Below are 22,513 nucleotides of genomic sequence, written 5' to 3'. Positions count from 1 at the left end.
CATATATTTGGGGCAATTTTTCCTTCAATTTCTCACAAACCTCCCGTCCACTAACCATCTTACCTAGATTTTTGACATCTACACCACATTCTTTATGTATATAGTCAGACATGTTGCTTCCCACTGCTTTAATAAGAAGCTGATGAATGTCAGTAGCAGAAGCCTCATATGCTTCCTGTGCAGCGCTAAGTTTGTTTGCTCATTGTAAAACCCTGATATCGGAGGATTTGCTGGGGAGCTATAAACAAACTCCAGACGCACAGGGAGATCGGATTACCACTACATACGGTGTTCGAGAAGGGAAGGAGGACGTACGGAATTGTCGTAACCTATGTCGATCGCTTCCGAAGGATCTACATTTATCTATACGTTTAGTATCATAACGGAACGGATTACACGCAAAAGAACCCCGCAGAGGGCTGTCTGCTCGCGCTAACGACTCCATTGACTGGGAGTCCACCCATTGTGGTAAGGGTCAAACTTTTTTCAACTTTGGATTTGTAAGAAGATTACACTGAATTCGTAAAAAGGATTGGTTTCTCTATTTATTGGCTTTTCGTGGAAACAAAGAGTCCTTTATTATTATAAAAAGATTCCTTTCTTCTTCATTGAACTTTACACAGGATTTTTTGATTTTTATCTCAATAATTTGTATTGGACTTTTTATTTTCATTTTTTCATGTGACTTTAGCGCAACTTTATATATAATTTGTTTGAGTTTCTTCATATCTGGATATTAGATGGTTGTAGTTGCAGCTTTTAGGTTTACCCCAGGCACGATATTCTTCTTTTGTTTTATATTGTTTGCAAACCTAATTGGATTCTTTCTAGGATCTCCCAATCCCTCTAATATGGATCTCATATCTTGGGGACTAAAAGGTACATGCCATTTAATTTGAGACTTACTGTCAACAGCATTACCTTCAAAAACGAATTGGGTTCTGTCAGGTCACCTAGAGCCCAGGTGACAGATGCACACCGTAGGGCTTAGGAGTGCACCGCAAGGTTGTGGACCCTATGGCTGACTGCTGCGGACAGGGATCAAGGTGATAGGAAGGCAGGGCCGCCAGAACACCAAGATGGATCCCACCGGGGTTAGAGCGTAAGATTCCCTGGGGCGCGAAGTCTAAGAGCCAGCAGGTGTTCACCAGAGCCTCGAGTGGTAAGGATGGACTTGGCTGCAACTGGCTCCAGGTCGCGACCCCCAGGGTCCCCCAGCTCACACCCACAGTAGGCAACAGGAGGATAGGGATGGTGAGAAACAAAGCCAAGGTCGGGGCCACAAGCAGACAAGAATAGTCGGAGACACGCCAAAAGGTCAGGATCACAGGCAAACAGGGATAGTCAGGACACGCCAAAGTCGGTAACGGAAAACAGTAGAAGAGCACACGGCAGGTAACAGGAAGCTAACACAAAAAGGTTGATCAGCAGGATTGGCTAGCAGTGCACAGGTTAATATAGAGTAGTCTGATAGGAGCTAGGGTGGAGCCATGCCAGAGGATGGATTATAAAAGCAGTCAGGTGAGGCTCGGCTGGTCTCTAGAAATGAACACATGGAGACAGGTAAGCAGATGAACTCTATTGCATAACCATGACAGGTTCTGACAGGATAAACTGCAACAGATTGCTCTGTGACCGGGGCAGAAGGGGTGGCATCTCCCTTCTTTCTCTCTTCATCTTGCTGCCACAATTTGGAAATTATGGTTTGCTCCGGAAGTTCAGACTCTATCGCTCTTTCTCTGGGAAAAAGCTTAAGTTCAGAGAGATCTAGTTTTGCATATGTGCCTTTGGATTTATGCCAATCATCTGTTTCTAGGATACAAGCCAAATCCCTCTTTGTAGGTTGATATGGGGCTGTTAAACCTCTGCTCTCTACTATATTGCCCAGCTCATCTTTTGTGTGTTCCATGTAATCTAATTCTTTTGCGCGTGGACCCCTTAAAGCCAAACTGGCAGCCACATAAGGTGGGGGGTCCTCCTCTATAGAGTCTTCTGGCCAAAACGTAGTAAATTTGTGCAGTACTTTTATTAAACATCTCCATCAAGCCAGTTTGATTTGCTACTTTAGCTTCTGTCTCCCATATGCAAGCTCTTCTCCACGTTCCTTCACTGTACAGTAGTGGGCCATAATCGTGCAGAAAAGTTTGCCATACTTGTAAATCAAAAGTCCCTTCAGATTTTAAAGGTTTAGCTGTTCCCTTTGTCCATTGTACCCATTTATCTAGGGGCTCAGTATAGGCGAAACCGTGCCTTCGGTTCATATATTCTCTAGCGCTCATCTTGCTCTGGGCATTTTCTGAAGGCCTCTCTCCCTTCATTCCCTTACTTAAAGGGGTTGTAAAGGTTTGTTTTTTATTTTCTAAATAGGTTCCTTTAAGCTAGTGCATTGTTGGTTCACTTACCTTTTCCTTCGATTTCCCTTATAAATGTTTTTTTTCTTTGTTTTCTTTGTCTGAATTTCTCACTTCCTGTTCCTCCTCAGTAAGCTGTTCAGTAAGCTGTTCTAGCTGACTAACCACCAGCTCGGATGATGGTGAAAAGTTTACTGAGGAGAAACAGGAAGTGAGATATTCAGATAAAGAAAAAAAACATTTAGAAGGGAAATCGAAGAAAAAGGTAAGTGAACCAACAATGCACTAGCTTAGAGGAACCTATGTAGAAAATAAAAAAGGAACCTTTACAACCCCTTTAATTTAATGCCCATAATGACTGGCCAGTCTTCTCTATCTGTGCCTATACACTCTTGCCTCTAAAACAAATAGTACAGCAAATCTGCAGATTTACAAGAAAAGTCTCCACTTATCTACGTGGATAGAAGAGGTTTATGACAATAGACAAAACACTCATTAAGAGACCCTCCTCGTCTCTTCTCTTCTCTGTGAGTTTTATCTGACCCTACCATGCGCCTCTGACCCAGGTCGCCCACAAGGAGTCAACACAGGGAACTGCAGAGGATTCTCCCTATCCACACACAGTCCAAACCCGTGAAGGGGGACACAAACACATCCACACACACACGTTACCCAACCAGAAAGGTCCGAGAGTGGTCTGGTTTCCTTGAGAACCAACAGATAGGATACATAGTAAAGGCAGAAATATAGCAAGCTTAAAGACAGCTTACCTAGCCGGCATTTAGATGTCTGCGTTCCCGATGATCCCGATCAAAGCGCGGTTCCTTCTGGAAACTCTGCCAAACTCCTGGCTGGCTCGCCAAATTGTTATGACTGATTTCTGATTGGGACCCTAATGCTGCGTACACACGATCAAACAATCGGGTGGAAAAGTCCGGCAAACTCAAGTCCGCCGGACAATCCCCCCGTGTGTAGCCTCCGGCAGACTTTTTTTACCCGAAAGTATGGCGAACTTACAAAGTAGTTTTGCACTCCAATCTTCCCGCTGGACTTGCGTTTGCCAGTCTGCTGTACTTTTGAAATGAACGGACTTTTCCCGCCCGGAAATTTCGAGCGCGTCTCCAGGTAGATGGGGCCCGCGAAGGAGACATTGCTGGCCCCGCCACCTGGTATGGACTTAAAGGGGAATCCCAACACCGAAAAAAATCGGCGTGGGGGTCCCCCCCAGGTCCACATCAGACCCTTGTCCGAGCAGGCTACCTGGGCGGCCAGGAAAGGGGGGGACGAGCGAGCCGTACTAGGCCGCTTGCCCTCAACATGGGGGGCGCCTTGGGGAAGGGGGGGCCACGCGGCCCCCCCACTCCAAAGCACCTTGTCCATATTGATGAGGACAAGGGCCTCTTCTTGACGACCCCGGCCGTTGGTTGTCGGGGTCTGCGGGCGGGGGGCTTATCAGAATCCGGGAGCCCCCTTTAATAAGGGGGCCCCCAGATACTGGCCCCCCACCCTATGTGAATGAGTATGGGGTACAATGTACCCCTACCCATTCACCTGTGAAAAAAAGTACAAAAAAAAACAACACAGGGTTAAAATAGTTTATTGCACAGCTCCGGGGGTCTTCCGTCTTCGGGAGTATTCTCGCCGGACTCCTCCGCTATCTTCTGCTAGCTCTTTTACTAGCGGAGGAGCCCGGCTTTCTTCCTCGCCGCCGGCCTCTTCTTCCGACTTCGGGGGTCTTGTCCCCCTCTTTGGTTCTTCTGCCGGGCCACCGCGCCTTCTTATAGCTCTTTTACAGGCGGTGGCCCGGTCTTCTGTTGCCGCCGTCGCCACCATCTTCTGTTCTTCTCTTCAGATGTTGCCTCGTCGCTCCCTCCGCTCACAATGACAGGGACTGGGCGCGTGGCGACTTATATAGGGACATCACCGGATGATGTCCCCGCCCAGTATGATGTCACAGTCCCAGCATCTTCTGGGACTGTGACATCATAATAGGCTGGGACATCATCCGGTGATGTCCCTATATAAGTCGCTGCGCGCCCGACTTTCCTCCGCGTGTGTGGACGAGTCCATTCATTTTAAAAGTACGGCGGATAGTACGGCGGACTTAGTACGCCGTATTAGTCCGCTGAAAAAGTGCCATGTGTGGGCAAGTAGCCCGTTCGGAAAGTCTGATGGACAGTCCGGCGGGAAGTCCGCCGGATAGTCGGCTACGTGTGTACGCGGCATAAAACAAAGTTAATACTGCAGCCGCAGGAACAGATTCACAGGACAAAATCACTGTGTTTAAAATGTCCGTTCAGTGTCAAAATTTATTATTACATGTTATTTTATATATAAGAAAGGGGTGGTGTGAGATGTTATTAAAAGCTAACAAATAGAAATATATTATTAAAAGCTAGCGAATAGAACAATTGCAAAAGTAAAACATTGAGAAGGGAGGGGGGAGTAGAGAGTGTTTAGTAGGAGATGTTTCTGTGTATTAGGTGAAGGTTACAGAACACATTTAAGCAGCGAGGACAAAATGGAGTCTCTTGTGCTTAAATGAACAGTACAGTGAATGTCCATGTCAGTACCCCATGGCCATCCACGTGTGCAAATGATGCCCAATCTGTGCCAGTCAGTGCCCACAAATGGGCACTGACTGGCACATCATGTAGCAAAATAAAACAGTGATGCCCAGCAATGCCACCCACCAGTGTCAGGGGTGCCACACATCAGTGTCCAGCAGAACCACCTATCAGTGCCCATCTGTGCCACCTATCAGTGCCACTCATAAGTACCCATTTATGCCACCCATAAGTACCCATCAGTGCTGCCTATGAGGGCCCATCAGTGCCACCTATGAGTGCCCATCAGTGCTACATACCAGTGCCACCTATCAGTGCCCGTCAGTGCCACCTCATCGGTGCCCATCAGTGCCGCCTTATCTGTGCCTCTCATTGAAGAAGAAAACGTACTTATTTACTAAAAATTTTAACAGAAAAATTTTTTCTGGCTTTTTTTATTTGTTGCGCAAAAAAAAAAATCGCAGAGGTGATCAAATACCACCAAAAGAAAACTCTATTTTGTGGTAATAAAATGATAAAAAAAAAATTGTTTGGGTAGTGTAGCATGACCGCGCAATTAAATATGGTGATTGTGGCTCCTGCGCTAATAGGAGTATTAAATAAAATGATTAAGTAAAGCAAATGCTGCACACACCGTATGAGCCAAACCAAATCTCATATAAAGTGCATAAATGATAAATATAAATGGCGCTGCGCTTCTGCTGTGAGAGTGAAAGTTTAGAGGGATCTAAAAAATCACCTCTAATATAAATTTGAATATGGTACCAAAATTACATAATACCTATAATAACACACGGTGGCCATTTTGGAGAAGACCAAAAACAATGCTTGGCTATGGAATGTCTTCAACCCCGGAGGCGGCCATTTTCCGTGTGCCGATATTTATGCCGGAGAGCTTGTGATTGGCAGAGAGAGGCGGAAAGGGAAAAGGGGAAAGGGGAAGAGGAAACTCAAGTGAAAGAGAGGAGACTGACTGCTGGAGCCAAGGTGGAAATTTGTATTCCCTTCTTGCAGAGAGGTAAAAGAGGGCTTGGCTGGAGTACTTCCAGTCCTGATGGTGACAGTTGATTTCTAGGGGAGGAGAGGAACTACAAGCCCCAGCCTGTCCATAGCTGACTGGTGCCTCATTGCATTTCCTAGAAGAGATACTCTGCAGGGTCCCTAGAGTGGGTGACTATCTGTGAATAGTCTGCTGCTTCACCTTGAGGGGCTGATCCAGAGCAATGTAGTGTGAGTGCTGATAGAAAGGAACTCTATATAGACTTTACTAGACACAGAGGCCATGGGGTGTCTATTATGACTGCCTGCCAAGTGTGCCCAAGGAGGGGCCCATTTCTTATGTTGATTACAATTCCACCCCAAAAGGACAGCTTATCTAAGCTGGCATGCTGTTCATATTAGTATTTGAAATTATTCTACCATACATTCCAAGTTTATTATTTAATGATTTTTTTTTGTCTCAAAGTTGCAGCTTATTAAATCTTTATTGAAAAAAAAAGTCTTTTTTTTTTTTTTCAATTCTACATCTATTAATTCTTCTGCACTTGTTGTTTTTAACTTTGGATAGTAAAACTTTTTTCTGCCAGTATATACCTTATACAGCCCACTTCCTGTTTTTTGTCTGGTCATTAGCCTAGGCTTATGACATCATGCACAGCTCTTTCCCTATCTCATGATAGTTTGCCAGGGAGGGGGGTAAGTCCATAAGAGGACCAATGAGAGCTGCAGAGCTGGAGGTGTGAGAACAGGAAGTGAACAGGCAGCAGCTTCAGCTGCCCACAGTTAAATCGAGCGCAGCCAGACTCAGGGGAAGGAGATTTCTGCAGCATATTTGGCAAGTACAGAATCGCAGTGTATATATAAAGTAATATGCAAAGTGGTTGGAGGGAAGCGTCAGAATGGCAAAGATGTTTTTATTACAGATTATGTAAGCAGACTGCAGTCCCTATTTAAGGTGTGTTTGGAAAGTGTCAACAGTTAAGGTGGGTGACCCTCTGGAGAACTGTGTGTGTGTGTTATATATATATATATATATATATAGGGTGCACCGAATGTTTTTATTTTTTTATTTTTTCTTTATTTATTTTTTTGGTGCCGATACCGAAAATGAAAAATACACTAGGTCGAAAACCAATACCAAAAGTGACTGTTTTAAAAAATATATTTTTATACAGGAGATGGTCAGAGACTGGGGACATGGTACAGGAGATCAATGCAGCCTCACCAGTGTCCATCAAATGCAGCCTACTAGTCAGTTGTAGCAGCCTGCCTATGCCCTTCATGCAGCCTCACCAGTGTCTGTGCCCATCAGATGCAGCAGCCTGTCTGTTCCCATCATGCAGCCTCTCCTGTGTCTATATGTAACAGCCTGCCAGTGCCCATGCCATGAAGCCTCACCAATGCCTGTGCCCATCAGATGTAGCAGCCCACCAGTGCCCATGTTGTGCAGCCCGCCTGTTACGTACAGCTTGAACCTACCAGTGCCTGGTAATGCATGTCGCGCTGTGTGGATCTGAATCGCCGTGCAGCCAGTTTCATCCCGGCACGCCCCTCAGAGTCTCCCCTTCCTCCTCTTCTCACTCCTGTCCTACACAGCCTCCCCAGTGCCTGGTAATGCATGTTGCACTGTGTGGATCTGAATCGCCGTGCAACCGATGTAACAATGTCCCGCCTCTTGTGATAGACAGCACTCTGATCCAATGCTAGGAATCGTTGTGCCGTGTGTCATAGGAGGCAGGACATTGTTACATTGGCTGCACAGCGATTCAGATCCACACAGCGTGACGTGCATTACCAGGCACTGGTAGGCTGTGTTTGACAGGAGTGGGAGGGGAGACTCTGAGGGGTGTGCCGGGATGAAACATGTGCGGCACCCGGTGGGATGGTGCCTCCCCTTTTTTCAGCGGCATTATCGGCAACATTTCTCTTTATATATACACACAGACATGTTTTAGAACACCCCTATTTTTCTAGATCTGATTAAAATTTACACTGTTTAAAGAGGAAGTAAACCCTGATGGGTTTTACTTCCTCTTTTGCTTGCCGCAAAGCCTGCAAATGAAAAGCATAATGGGCCACTTACCTGCAAAAGAATCCACTGCTGTCCCCAGTGTAGGCAGCATCCATCTTCTGGCCCTTCTTCCTTCCAGGCCGCGGACTCCGGCATGGTCATTCGCTGTAGCCGTGTGATGTCACTCCATTGCATTCGCGATTAACTGCGCAGGCTAGGGAAGCAACGGCACTTAGTTTAGTTTCTTCCCCACGCATGCGCACGCTTAGGCGATATTTCCACTACCTATAGGTAAGCCTAGAATAAGGCTTACCTATAGGTAGAAGTCCAAAAAGTGGGTTTACAACCACTTTAACCAGTTCCAGTCCAAACCAATTCTAACATTTCTCATATATATATTATATTTTTTTTTTTTTTCTGCATTTCTTTGCTAGAAAACTACTTGGAACCCCAAACATTTTTATATTAAACAGAGGCCCTAATAAATAAATTATTAGGTGTTCGTATAATTTTTGCATAGCATAGCATTTTTGCATAGCATTTTTCAAATGCAAATACACTTTAAAGTGGATGTTAACCCTCTCCTATACCCAGTGAAGTGAACAGCCTCAGATGAAACAAATCTTCCTACATACAGTATCTCACATAAGTGAGTACACCCCTCACATTTTGGTAAATATTTTATTCTATCTTCATGTGACAATGCTGATAAAATTACACTTTTCTATAATGTAAAGTAGTGAGTGTACAGCTTGTATAACAGTGTAAATTTGCTGTCCCCTCAAAATAACTCAACACACAGCCATTACTATCTAAACCGCTGGCAACAAAAGTGAGTACACCCCTAAGTGTCCAAGTTGGGCCCAATTTGCCATTTTCCCTCTCCGGTGTCATGTGACCCCCTTAGTGTTACAAGGTCTCAGGTGTGAATGGAGAGCAGGTGTGTTAAATTTGGCGTTATCGCTCTCACTCTCTCATACTGGTCACTGGAAGTTCATGGCAAATTATTCTCTGAGGATCTGAAAAAAGAATTGTTGCTCTACATAAAGATGGCCTGGGCTATAAGAAGATTGCCAAGACCCTGAAACTGAGCTGCAGCATGGTGGCCAAGACCATACAGCAGTTTAACAGGACAGGTTCCACTCAGAACAGGCCTTGTTATGGTCGACCAAAGAAGTGAAATGCACATGCTCAGCATCATAGCCAGAGGTTTTCTTTGGAAAATAGACATATGAGTGCTGCCAGCATTGCTGCAGAGTTTGAAGGGGTGGGAGGTCAGCTTGTCAGTGCTCAGACTATACGCCGCACGCTGCATCAAATTTGTCTGCATGGCTCTCGTCCCAGAAGGAAGCCTCTTCTAAAGATGATGCACAAGAAAGCATGCAAACAGTTTGCTGAAGAAAAGCAAACTAAGGATATGGATTACTGGAACCATGTCCTGTGGTCTGATGAGACATGATAAACTTATTTGGTTCAGCTGATGTCAAGCGTGTGTGGCGGCAACCAGGGGAGGAGCACAAAGACAAGTGTGTCTTGTCTACAGTCAAGCATAGTGATCGAATTGTCATGGTCTGGGGCTGCATTAGTGCTGTCGGCACTGGGGAGCTACAGTTCATTGAGGGGACCCTGTATGCCACATGTACTGTGACATACTGAAGTAGAGCATGATCCCCTACCTTTGGAAACTGGGTCGCAGGGCAGTATTCCAAAATAATGACCCCAAACACACCAACAAGACCACTGCCTTGCTAAAGAAGCTGAGGATAAAGCTGATGGACTGGCCAAGCATGTCTCCAGACATAAACCCTATTGAGCATCTGTGGGGCATCCTCAAATGGAAGGTGGAGGAGCGCAAGGTCTCTAACATCCACCAGATCCGTGATGTCATCATGGAGGAGTGGAAGAGGACTCCAGTGGCAACCTGTGAAGCTCTAGTGAACTCCCATGCCCAAGAGGGTTAAGGCAGTGCTAGAAAATAATGGTGGTCACACAATATCACAACCTTGGGCCCAATTTGGACATTTTCACTTAGGGGTGTACTCACTTTTGTTGCAAGCGCTTTAGACATTAATGGCTGTGTGAGTTATTTTGAGGGGGCAGAAAATATACAAACTGTATACTCACATAGTTACATAGTTACATAGTAAGGTTGAATAAAGACACCAGTCCATCCAGTTCAACCTGAGTGAGTGTCTACAATTGTCCCTATCTAGGGATGCACGGAAATTTCGGCCGCCGAAACATATCGGCCGAAAATGCCCTTTTCCGCAATTTGCCGAAAGGAAAAAACGGCCGATAATTGAGCCGAAAATGGGGCGGGGCCTGGGGGCGGAACTGGGGGGGTGTATAGCGCAGGAGAGCCGCCGCCGTCTGGTTGAATAGAGCGCCGGGAACATCACAGCTTTAATTTCAATAGCTGTGTGTTCCCCGTCGCGCGCCGTCACACACAGCCCCTCCCCCTTGTCCGGGGAACTTTGATAGACAGATCAAGTGCCTGGACAAGGGGGAGGGGCTGTGTGTGACGGCGCGCGACGGGGAACACACAGCTATTGAAATTAAAGCTGTGATGTTCCCGGCGCTCTATTCAACCAGACGGCTCTCTTCACTGCACAGGGGCATCGCTGGCTGCATCACTGGCTGCATCACTGGGGGGGGGGCCATAGCTGGCTGCATCGCTGGGGGGGCATCGCTGGCTGTATCGCTGGGGGGGGCATCGCTGGCTGTATCGCTGGGGGGGGCATCGCTGGCTGTATCGCTGGGGGGGGGCATCGCTGGCTGTATCGCGGGGGGGGCATCGCTGGCTGTATCGCCGGGGGGGGCATCGCTGGCTGTATCGCTGGGGGGGGGCATCGCTGGCTGTATCGCTGGGGGGGGGCATCGCTGGCTGTATCGCTGGGGGGGGGGGGCATCGCTGGCTGTATCGCTGGGGGGGGGGGCATCGCTGGCTGTATCGCGGGGGGGGGGGCATCGCTGGCTGTATCGCGGGGGGGGGGCATCGCTGGCTGTATCGCTGGGGGGGGGGCGCATCGCTGGCTGTATCGCTGGGGGGGGGGCGCATCGCTGGCTGTATCGCTGGGGGGGGGCGCATCGCTGGCTGTATCGCTGGGGGGGGCGCATCGCTGGCTGTATCGCTGGGGGGGGGCGCATCGCTGGCTGTATCGCTGGGGGGGGGCGCATCGCTGGCTGTATCGCTGGGGGGGGGGCGCATCGCTGGCTGTATCGCTGGGGGGGGGGGCGCATCGCTGGCTGTATCGCTGGGGGGGGGGGGCGCATCGCTGGCTGTATCGCTGGGGGGGGGGGGCGCATCGCTGGCTGTATCGCTGGGGGGGGGGGCGCATCGCTGGCTGTATCGCTGGGGGGGGGGGCGCATCGCTGGCTGTATCGCTGGGGGGGGGGCGCATCGCTGGCTGTATCGCTGGGGGGGGGGCGCATCGCTGGCTGTATCGCTGGGGGGGGGGCGCATCGCTGGCTGTATCGCTGGGGGGGGGGGCGCATCGCTGGCTGTATCGCTGGGGGGGGGGGGCGCATCGCTGGCTGTATCGCTGGGGGGGGCATCGCTGGAGGGGCATCGCTGGCTGCATCGCTGGGGAGGCATCGCTGGCTGCATCGCTGGGGAGGCATCGCTGGCTGCATCGCTGGGGGGGCATCGCTGGCTGCATCATTGGGGGCAACACTGGCTGCACTTATCTCTTTTATCATGTCGCCAGTCTCTGACCACCTCCTGTACCATGTCGCCAGTCTCTGACCACCTCCTGTACCATGACCCCAGTCTCTGACCACCTTCTGTATAAAAATTTTTTTTTTAAACGGTCATTTTCGGTATCGGTGCTGTTACGGTTTTGGTTTTCGGCCTAGTGTATTTTTCATTTTCGGTATCGGTTTCGGCACCAAAAAACCCGTTCGGTACCCTGTACATTGCACACTCACATTGGTCCCTACCCTCAAGGAGCCCACAATCCAAGGTGCCCATTCATATACTAGGGCCAATTTTGGACAGAAGCCAATTAACCTACCTGCATGTCTTTGGTTTGTGGGAGGAAACCAGAGTACCCGGAGGAAACCCACGCAGGCACAGGGAGAACATGCAAACTCCAGGCAGGTAGTGTCATGGTTGGCATTTGAACCATTGATCCTTTTTACTGCTAGGTGAGAGTGCTACCCACTACACCACTGTGCCGCCTTAGCCACTCACTACTTTACATTGTAGCAAAGTGTAATTTCTTGTGTTGACACATGAAAAGATATAATAAAATATTTACTAAAATGTGAGGGGTGTACTCACTTTTGTGAGATACTATAAGTTTTTTACACTTTAATGCACAAAAACACAATATAATGGCCAATTGTTTGGTAAAAAAAAATAAAAGATGATATGCAGAGTAAATGGATACAAGAACATGTCATGCTTAAAAATTGTGCATACGTACGTGTACCTAAAAAATCACAAAAGGTGACACTTTAAAAGACTTTACAGGTTACCAGTTTACACGGTTTTCAGAATTACACAGGAGGTCAGGTGCTATAATTATTGTTCTGACTGTGATGTCTGCAACAATACCTCACGTGTGTGCTGCGATCGCCGTTTACATGTGTGCGGAACCTACATACTCGTGAGCACGGGGAGATTTCATTTTTTAAAAAAAAAATTTTTTTTTTTTAAGTTAACTTTATTGCTAAAACCTAAAAAATGCATAGGTGTGACTCTAGGGTAAAGGAGTAATGTATGCACAAATATTGATTTCATTGTATTTTAAGGGACAGCACAACACATTTTATGCCAGGGCTCGACAAAACCCGGGCTCCAGGTCGCATTGGCGACTAGAAATAGCGACCTCGCGCCTGGGGCAGCACAGCTGGGGGTATCCTGTCTCTGTGGACCCCCCCAGCGTGATCGCGTCGGGCCCTTCCGCCGACGGCCGAAAATTTAGGCCACGGCTTTGAGGCCTTCTGCGGTCCTATGATTCCTTATGGAATCTGGCGCCCTCTTGTGGTCGCCGTTGGTATGACAAACCAGCAATGTTAATGAAGCTTCCTCTGCCTGTTTTATATTACCTGCCTCTTCTTCCCTTTATTTAGAACCCCCTAAACATTATATATATTTTTTATTCTAACACCCTAGAGAATAAAATGGTGGTTGTTGCAATACTGTCTGTCACACCGTATTTGTGCAGCGGACTTACAAGCGCACTTTTGTTGGGAAAAATAATTTAGTTAATAAAAAATAAGACAACAGTAAAGTTAGCCCAATTATTTTTTATATTGTGAAAGATAATGTTACGCCGAGTAAATTGATACCCAACATGTCACGCTTCAAAATTGCACCCGCTCATGGAATGGCGACAAACTTTTACCCTTTAAAATCTCCATAGGCGACGTTTAAAAAAATTCTACAGGTTGCACGTTTTGAGTTAGAGGAGGTTTGGGGCTAGAATTATTGCTCTCGCTCTACCGATCACGGCGCTACCTCCTATGTGTGGTTCGAACACCGATTTTATATGCGGGCAGGACAGGGCGCGTTTAAAAATTATAATTTTTTCTGCTTATTTTAACTTTTTTTTTTTTTCCACTGTTCTTTTAAAAAAAATGTTGTGTCACTTTTATTCTTATTACAAGGAATGTAAAAATCCCTTGTAATAGAAAAAGCATGACAGGTCCTCTTAAATATGAGATCTGGGGTCAGAGAGACCTCACATCTCATATTTACACTAAAATGCAATTGAAAAAAAAATTGTCATTTGAAAAAAATAAATTAAAATGTCCCTCTAAGAGCTATGGGCAATGACTTGGAGACGGGGGGGGGGGGGGGGGAGGGGGGGCGGCGACGGCGCTGCTATCTTCCCCTCACTCGTCTCCATGTCAGGCCAGGGACAGGTCCGAATCGCCGTCACGGACCTGGCTCCTAACTTTTTAAGATGGCTCCTAGATTCCAAGCAAATTTGTCAACCCCTGTTTTATGCATGCATGTCTCTGTCTTCTCTATCTCTCGCACATGCGTTTAATAATTAGTTGTCCTTAATATGGGTGGGTTTGGCTGCTTGTATATTTTTATTTATATGAAAGAATCTAATTGTCCGCGTTATTTTTTTTATAGGTGCACAAGATGTATACCAGAAACATTATCTGAATTTATGCTTCAGTTTTCACACAGAAGACCACAATGACTTCCGCTTGTTGGATCCTGAAAGCCTGTACAAGGAGAAATTGGTGTCATGGACGAAGGTCTGCATTTATGTTTTATGTGCTTTTGTAGGTCATCAACAATGCATTACTTGAAATTCATCTTTAACCCAAACCCTTTTTTTTTTTTTTTTTTTTAAGTTATGGATAGTGTGGATGGTTAGGACCGCTCCAGGCTTTTACTGGTGTGGTTTCCCCTCTTTGGGAAATTAAATTCACTCTTTTTTGACCATTTTTCTCAGTGACTGTGTTCAAAATCAAAACGTTACATTGGATACTCGAACAGGAGGGGAAGAGCAATCTTCTAGAGGGGTTACCTATTTTGGTGAGAACTAATTGGGGATTTACACTCACTTCAGATGCTTTTCCTCTAACTTTCTGGTCCATGTCTAATATATAAATAAATATTGGCCAGCTGATCTTCTGGGACCTGAGTCCCAGAATATTACTGCCCCAGGGAAGAGTCCCCTAGGTGGCCGAAGATAGGAAGTAGGACAAGAAGTCCCACAAAAAAAAGGCTACACACTGCCCCACCCCCCCCCCCCCCACCAAAAAAAACTGATGTGCTAAATGTGGCATGTCAGGGGGCGAGGAGTGCTTAAAGCGGAAGTTCCACTTTTAGGTGGAACTCTGTTTTAAGTGTGTGTGTGTCTTATCTGGCGTCATAACGAGACCACCTGATTGGACCAGGCCATCGACTTGGAGAGGTATTTAACCAGTTGCCGACCGCCGCACGACGATGTACAGAATGGCACGGGCAGGCATATTGGCTTACTTGTCTGCCCACGGTAGGGGGCCCCAATCAGGCCCCCCCACAGTGCCTGCGGCGGTCAGAATCTGCTCAGGAACGATCAGAGATCCCTTCCCTCCCTTCCCGATATGAAACCCACCTGGTCAGAATGAACCAGTGCATTCATCAGGACCTTCATTCTACTTGCCAGGACCTTGGCAAAAAGTTTTGTATCAGCATTGAGTAGAGATATGGGCCTATAGTTAGTGTTGAAATTTTTTTTTTTAAAGCATGTCAAGTAAAAACAATAAACAGTAACCATCATGAGGCAAATGCAGACAGGAACAGTAACAGAGGTACAATTACGGGAGACCGGCTAATGACAATCGGCCACAGCCGGTCCCTGACGGGAAGCTTGGAGAGTAGAGAAGACGGCCTGTGTTCCGATCCCTGAGGTCACAGTAGTGAGAAACACCCATGGGTTACTACATGAGGCAGTTTTTAGACAATAACATAAAAAAGAAAAGATAGAAAGGAAGAGAGAAGAGAAAGGAGCAAAGTAAAGAGGAGCAAGGCAGTATAGGGGAAAGCTAAATAGCAAGAGGAGAGGAGGAAAAAGGGGGAGGAAGGGGGGGAGGGGGAAGGAATATGGGTGGGAGGGGGGGTAGGGTAAGGGAGAGCCCACAGCGTCCTCATGTGTTTAAGATTTGGTTCATTAAAGCGTCAGAAGAAGAGAAGCGGAGCCAGATCGACCATTGAGAAATAAATTTGGCGTAAGTGTCATTGTCCAGTGCCAACATCTCCTCCATTCTCATGGTGTCATTCATAATCGATACCCACCGTGACAATGGGGGAGTGGTCGTCGTCTTCCAATAAGCAGGTATCAGTTGCCTAGCGGAGGACATAAAGAAACGGAGCAATCTTTGTCTCTGCGATTTAATAGACCCTGGCAGAATAGAGAGTAATGCAATTTTTGGAGAGATAGGAACCGGGGTATCAGCCAAGAGATTATAACATTCAAAAACCTGTGTCCAGAAGGGGCGGATCCTCTCACAGTCCCACCAGACATGCATGTAAGTTCCGACTGAAGCTTCACAGCGCCAGCAGGTGGCCGGGGTAGACGGGAAAATCCTGTGTAAAGTAGCAGGGTCCCTGTACCACCTGGATAATAGTTTGTAGTTCTTTTCTTGGGAGTAGCAGGAGATTGTTGACTTATGTGTGAAATGAAAAGAGGTATGCCATTCCGGCACAGAGATGTCCTCACCCAAATCCGCAGACCACAGCCTGGTGTAATGTGGGAGTTGATCATGTGCTAAAGTCTGTAGCAGGTTTTATAAGGAGGACAGTAAGTGTTTGGAAGTTTCTGTAAGCGAACACAGTTCCTCGAAATTGGTAAGCTGGCGATGTATCTGGGAGGAGGAGTGTAGTCGTTTGGCAAATGCGGACACATGTAGGGCCGTGAGCCAATCTTCGGAGTCTGTCACGGAGACCGGGGTCCCCTGAGAGGGGGGCACAAAGGTACGGGCCTGCGGCTATTGTGTGCGCTTAAAAGGTCCTAGGGAGGCTGCCCCTGCACTCTGTGGCAAAGCAGGATGGTCAAAGAGGGATGTCAAGGGGCCCGGGTCCGAGGAGAGAGTGGAGTTTAGTCCCGTCCTGTACCACATCGTCAGGGAGGCCAAAGTCAGAGGGGACAAGGAGGTCATACGAGAGTAGTCCAGGTTATAACCCCATGGAAGGGCTCGGAGATCTACAGGAGAAAGGTCCTGTTCAACAGACACCGAGGCCTTGCAGGAAGGGCGAGAGAACCACTCAATGATGCGAGTCATATGAGCGGCCTTATGGTAAGTCTCAAAGTCAGGGAGGCCTGTTCCTCCTAAAGTCTTCGGGATCGTTAGTAGTTTAAATTTAACCCTGGGGAGGCCCCTGTTCCATAAGAATCTGATTGCCAGCGAGCGTAGGGAGATAAAAAATGATTTGGGGACGTGGATGGGTATTGTTTGAGATAAATACAGGAACTTGGGTAGAGTGTCCATCTTCAGGATATTAATCCGTCCGAACCAGGGCAAGGGAGATCCCCCCCACTCCTCGAGGTCCTTCCGTATACGGTTAAGCAAAGGGATATAATTCAGAGAAAACAAATCAGCTAGGTTGGAGGGTATAACAACCCCTAGGTACAAGATCCCCCTAGCCTGCCATTTAAATGAGAAGTTGGATTGCAGAAGGGACAGCGTGGAGGGGGTAAGGGATATGTTGAGGGCTTCCGTCTTAGAGATGTTGAGCTTAAAGTTACTATAGACACCAAAGCGTTGAAATTCACTAAGTAGGGATGGTATGGAGATGTGTGGATTCTGAATATACACTAGAAGGATATCAGCATACAGGGAAAGCTTGTGATGGGCAGACGGAGTTTGAATACCAAGAATGGAGGGGTTTTGTCGTATGGCACAAGCTAAATGCTCAATGATGATGACAAAGAGGAGGGGGGACAGGGGGCAGCCCTGCCGAGTACCGTTGGCAATGTCAAAGGGAGCCGATGTTGTACCGTTGACCAGGACCGTAGCTGAGGGTCGGGAGTATAGGGACATTACTTTTGATATGAAGGGAGCTCCGAGGCCAAGTTGTTCTAGGGACAGCTGTAGAAACCTCCAACTGACCCTATCGAAGGCCTTTTCGGCGTCGAAGGATAAGAGGCAAGCTCTCAGACCTTTACGTTGGATCAGGGATATGAGATGTATCGTCTTGGTGGTGTTGTCCCTTGCCTCCCTGCCAGGGACAAACCCCACCTGATCATTATGAATAATCTTAGGCAATAGGGGGGACAGACGGGTGGCTAGGACTTTTGCGAATAGCTTGATATCTATGTTGAGCAGGGAGATGGGCCGATAGCTGCTGCATTGGGACGGGTCTTTGCCCGGTTTAGGGATAATAGAAATGTTAGCAGACAAAGATTCCTTTGACGGGAGGTTAGAACTGTCCACCGAGTTAAAGGCTTTCGTCAGAAGGGGAGCAAGCTGGGGGGGCAAAAGTTTTGTAGAACCGGGGTGTAAAGCCGTCAGCGCCCGGGCATTTCCCCACTTTAAGGACTTTAATAGCCTGTAAAAAGTCAAAGGTAGTCAGGGGCTCGTCTAAGGTCGCTGCGTCCACAGCGTCAACAGTGGGTAGAGCGGTCTCTAGGATATAAGCCTGCGTGGGGTCAGAAGATGGAGGGGACCTAACTGGGGGGGTTGCATGCGGGAGGTTATAGAGCTGGGAGTAGTATTGCCTGAAGGATGCAGATATCCCAGAGGTGTTAAACGTTTTCGTTTGGTCTGGTCGAACAAGGAAGGGGATAGAATGTCGCGGGGGTCTAGGACGGATGACCCTAGCCAGGTGCTTACCACATTTGTTTGCCAGAGAGTAGAAGTGGTTCCGCGCTTTATCCCTGGCGATCAGGGAGTGCGCATCTAGGAGTTGGAGTAGGTCTCTGCGGGCATTGGAAAGCTGAACAAAAACAGCAGGGTCCAAGTCCTTTTTGTGGAGGGGTTCGAGGTCCGCAATGATAGTAAGGAGTCTGCGTATGTCATGGGCTCGGGCCTTTTTAAGGCGAGAACCATGTTGTATAAGGGTACCCCGGAGCACACATTTGAGAGTGTCCCACTGGTTCATAGGGGAGGTAGTGTCAGCGGAATGGTCACCTACAAAGTCCTGAATGGCCTTAGAGACATCCGCCATACACACGGTGTCCCGCAGCAGATTGTCGTTAAGTCTCCAGCTCGCTCCCCGACGGATAGCAGGGGGGCGAACCAGAGTCAGGTAGACGGGGGCATGGTCGGACCATAGAAGATTACCGATCGAAGTGTGGAGAGGAGTGTCAAGTAGGGATTGTGATATGAGAAAGTGGTCCAATCTACTATAGGAGTCGTGTGCAACGGAAAAGTAGCTGTAATCCCTTTCCGTTGGATGCTGGATTCTCCAGGCATCCACCAGATGGGATGAATGTAGAAGTGATTTAATGCGTGCCAAAGTGGAACGAGGAACAGAAGATTTACCCGAGGATGTGTCTGCGGACGGGGAGAGGGCAACGTTTAGATCACCTCCAATAATGAAAGTTGTCCCTCCAAAGGAGGACAGTCTGGTGAGGACCGAGGAGAGGAACCGAGCCTGGCCCACGTTCGGCACATAGATGTTAGCCACTGTGAAAAGAAAATCATTTAGCTTCAGTTTCAGGAAAATATAGCGACCTGAGTTATCTATTAGAGAGTCTAGGACCTCCGGGTTGAAAGATTTATGAAAGGCAACAGACACCCCCTTAGACTTGGCCTGAGGATTAACACTATGAAACCATTGTGAGTAATATCTATTGCGTAGGGCTGGGATAGCTCCCGCGCGAAAGTGCGTTTCTTGAAGCAGCAGGATTTGCGCACGCTTCTTGTGAAAATGGTAGAGTGTCTGGCTCCGCTTCTCAGGCGTGTTGAAACCCCTACAATTAAAGGAAGCAAAGGTTATGGAACCGTCACTAGCCATGGGGGGGTCGTAGGGAGGAGCTGAGAATCAATATGAAAGGCGGTACCATGAGCAAACCTTGGGGGGTGTGGGAGAGGGAAAAGAGGTCGGGCCAGGGGGGCAAGGGGAGGGGCAGAGGGTGGGAGGGTACAAGCAGAGGGAAGATAGAGGGAGGAAAAAAGGCAGGAAAAGAGAGAAAAAACAGCAGAACAACCTCGTATAGGGAGCAGTGAGAAATAAAGGCAGGGTTACCCGTTCCCAATAAAATAAACAGGGGTATACATAAGACAACACCTGTAAACATCAGTCGTGGGAAACAGGCCCATGAGGTCTGGGAGAAAACAACATTTAGTAGAACAAAAACAAAAAAGGCCACTGGGTGGCTCCAAAAGGGAAGCAGCATACAGGAAAAAAGCCTGTCAGATAGGCACAAGTCGGTGCACCCCACAGCGATCATAGGAACACCGTGGGGCGCACAGCACAAAAAAAAAAGAAAAAACAAAAAGGGGGAGGGCGAGGAGCTGAATCACCAAGCCGGGCAGCTCCCCGCACCCCGGCCCCACGGGTAAACCGGAGTCAGTTGCGACCTGTAAAGTGAACCAAATAACATATTAACATAAAGTATTCTAGCGGTCATCCATAAATGCATTTGTAAACCGGCATGAAATAGAAACAACTAGAGGAGACATATTAACAACTGGAAAGCATGGTAAGGGCAACCCAGGGGGGTACAAAAAACCTGTAAACAAAAGGGTTAATCAACAGTAAAGCTATTCGACCCGCTAGGGTCCAGGCACATCATAGGGGAGGGCCCCAGAAGCGAAAAAAGATAACTGGTCCAGATGGGCCCGCAGGCACGAATCAGCCGTTAGGATCCTGAGGCAACGGAGAACGAGGGGTGCGCCTGCGACCTTGTTTCTGCCACTGCGGAGTGTAGGGAAGACCAGGTGTGGTCGGAGCAAACGGCCAATCGGGCAGCGCAACTTGAGGCAGTTCAAGTGTACTGAGGAATGTAGGCAGGTCCCCTAATGTACGGAATATGGCGGTTTTACCCGCGTGATGCACTCGAAGGTGGAACGGAAAGCGCCACTGGTATTTAATTTGTCTTGCCTGAAGGAGCTGCGTGAGAGGCCTCAGGGATTTCCGCATCGCCAAGGTTTGGCGGGAGAGATCAGGAAGGAGCATGATAGGCGTGTCGTTGAATAGGATCGACTGTTGTGTGCTGGCGGCCCTCATAATGTCCTCCTTTACTTTGTAAAAATGGATACGACAAAGAGTGTCACGGACAAAGGAGGGGTCAGGGGTGCGAGGACCCGATGTACGGTGCACCCGGTCCAATTCGATCGGGTCATCTTTGGGTCGTTGGAGTATCTGGTTGAAGATGGCCGTAACCGCAGCGGGTAGATTCTTGGGTTCAACTGATTCAGGTATCCCCCGTATGCGTATGTTGTTGCGGCGACTGCGGTTTTCGAGGTCATCCTGCTGATATGAGAGTTGTTGAAGCAGGACAGTGTGGGCATTTAGGATCTGGTCGTGTGACTGTATAACGTCTCGCAGGCCCTCAACCGTGTTGTCCACATCATCAAAGCGTACCCCCACATCTTTTCTCAGGTCCGAAATCTCCTTCCGATACGTTTCCTCAATCCGATGCACACAGCGTTCAAAGTCATCTTTAGTGGGAAGGGACCTCAAGTAGCTGTGCAGGGATCTGATTTGCGATTCCATGTCCCACCCATCCCCCGATCCCAATGAGGCATTCGAGCGGCTTCTGGTAAGCCTGGGGGAGAGGGCAATGTCCTCGGGGTGTGAGAGTGAACTGTGGGAACGTACTTGAGGCTGCAGGGTTGGTTCAGAGCGTGCTGGTGACGGAGGAGCCGGCGGCTCTTTAGGTGCTGGGCGGTGCTGTGAAGACAACCATCCATGGCCGAAGTAGTCATCCAAATCCCCTCCTGGGTGACGGCTACTGCCGCCCCTGTGCGCCTTGGGCTTGCCTTTCCCCATGGAGCTGGGTATGGTCCGGTTTACAATCAAAAAATGAATCCCGTGGGGCCGGGGGAGCTAGGAGCCGAGTGCGGCCCGACTCACCGATCCATACGTCTGGCCAGGCCCTTACAGAAGAAAGAACAGGTCAGTTAGTTAGGAGGGACTTGCATACGATGAGACGTGATTATATAGGCATGCGACAATGCGAGGTAGCATCCACAGCAGTAATTCTGAGAGGTATACTGGCTTGCGATCTGAGCGGGTGGAAAGTTCATCTAAGTAGGAGCAAAAGAAATTCGTCAATCCCCTGTTGCAGTAGAATAAACAAATATGCGGTGAAAGCCAGAACAGGTCCGCAAGCAGGGGGAACAGGAGACCGCAGGGGGTACTTGAGGCAGGATGCTTGTTACAGCGAGCCAGTGAAGCAAGTTAAAGGGAGCAGTTCAATATGGATGCAGAGCCACAGGGAAATGGCATGCGAAGCAAGTCTCCAGGAGGGGGGGGGATGTGGGGGGGCAGCCAGGCCAGCGCAGGGAGGCAGATTGCAGCCGCTGTCGTAGACCGGAGCGGCCTCGGAACGAATCCCCGGGCCGCAGCTGCAGGAAACTCCGGGGATTCTCAGGCCTTAGTAGGCCGCACTAGGCCGGAGCTGGCCACGGGCTCCCTGGGGTCCGCAGGAGCCCGAAAACGCCTCAGATGGGTCCTGGGCGAAGGGGGAGATGACGATGGGGGTCTGATGGTAGCCCCTTACCTCTCCCTCCGGTACAGCGGCGTTGTTCTTCGGCGGTCCGGCAGGCCCAAGATGGCGGCGGCCGGCGGGGACTCAAGAGGCGGGTCCGGGCGGCCAGGAGCCTCAGCGCCGATGGATACAGGGCCCGGAGCGCGTGGAAGCACAGCCCGGTCTCGGCCGGGCGATCCAGGAGGCACAATCTGCCAGGGAGGCAGAGGATGGCGGCGGATAGCTCCGTGGACGATCGGAGCTCCTCAATCATGCGTCCGCTGCCATTCGCGTCAGGCCACGCCCCCCATGGGCCTATAGTTAGAACACATCGTCTCGTCCTTCCCCTCCTTCCGGATAACCGTTATAGATGCAGACACTGCCTCCTTGCTCATTTCGTACTCTACCCCAAGTCCATTCATATAACTACATAAATGCGGGATTAATATTTTCTTAAATTTCTTAAAATAGTATATAGTAAACCCGTCTGGGCCT

At 48.6% G+C, this 22,513-nt stretch overlaps 1 protein-coding gene across 2 annotated transcripts in view; it reads left to right on the top strand.

Moving 5' to 3' along the window:
* The first annotated feature begins 5,800 nt into the window (after positions 1–5,800).
* Positions 5,801–22,513, top strand: part of PARL (presenilin associated rhomboid like) — a 71,612-nt gene continuing 54,899 nt past the window's right edge. For both annotated transcript variants that reach the window (XM_077481502.1, XM_077481501.1), the window contains exons 1-2: positions 5,801–5,936; positions 14,020–14,147. In XM_077481502.1, coding sequence (XP_077337628.1) covers positions 14,086–14,147 — 62 coding nt within the window. In that variant the 5' untranslated portion in view covers positions 5,801–5,936; positions 14,020–14,085. The remainder of the gene's footprint in view (positions 5,937–14,019; positions 14,148–22,513) is intronic.

The sequence above is a fragment of the Lithobates pipiens genome, unplaced genomic scaffold (assembly GCF_037356315.1).
Source record: "Lithobates pipiens isolate NorthernLeopardFrog02 unplaced genomic scaffold, aLitPip1_a1.2 Scaffold_16, whole genome shotgun sequence".
Lineage (NCBI taxonomy): Eukaryota > Metazoa > Chordata > Amphibia > Anura > Ranidae > Lithobates > Lithobates pipiens.
Note: the sequence above shows the minus strand (reverse complement) of the source record. Positions and strands in the feature narration are given on the sequence as shown.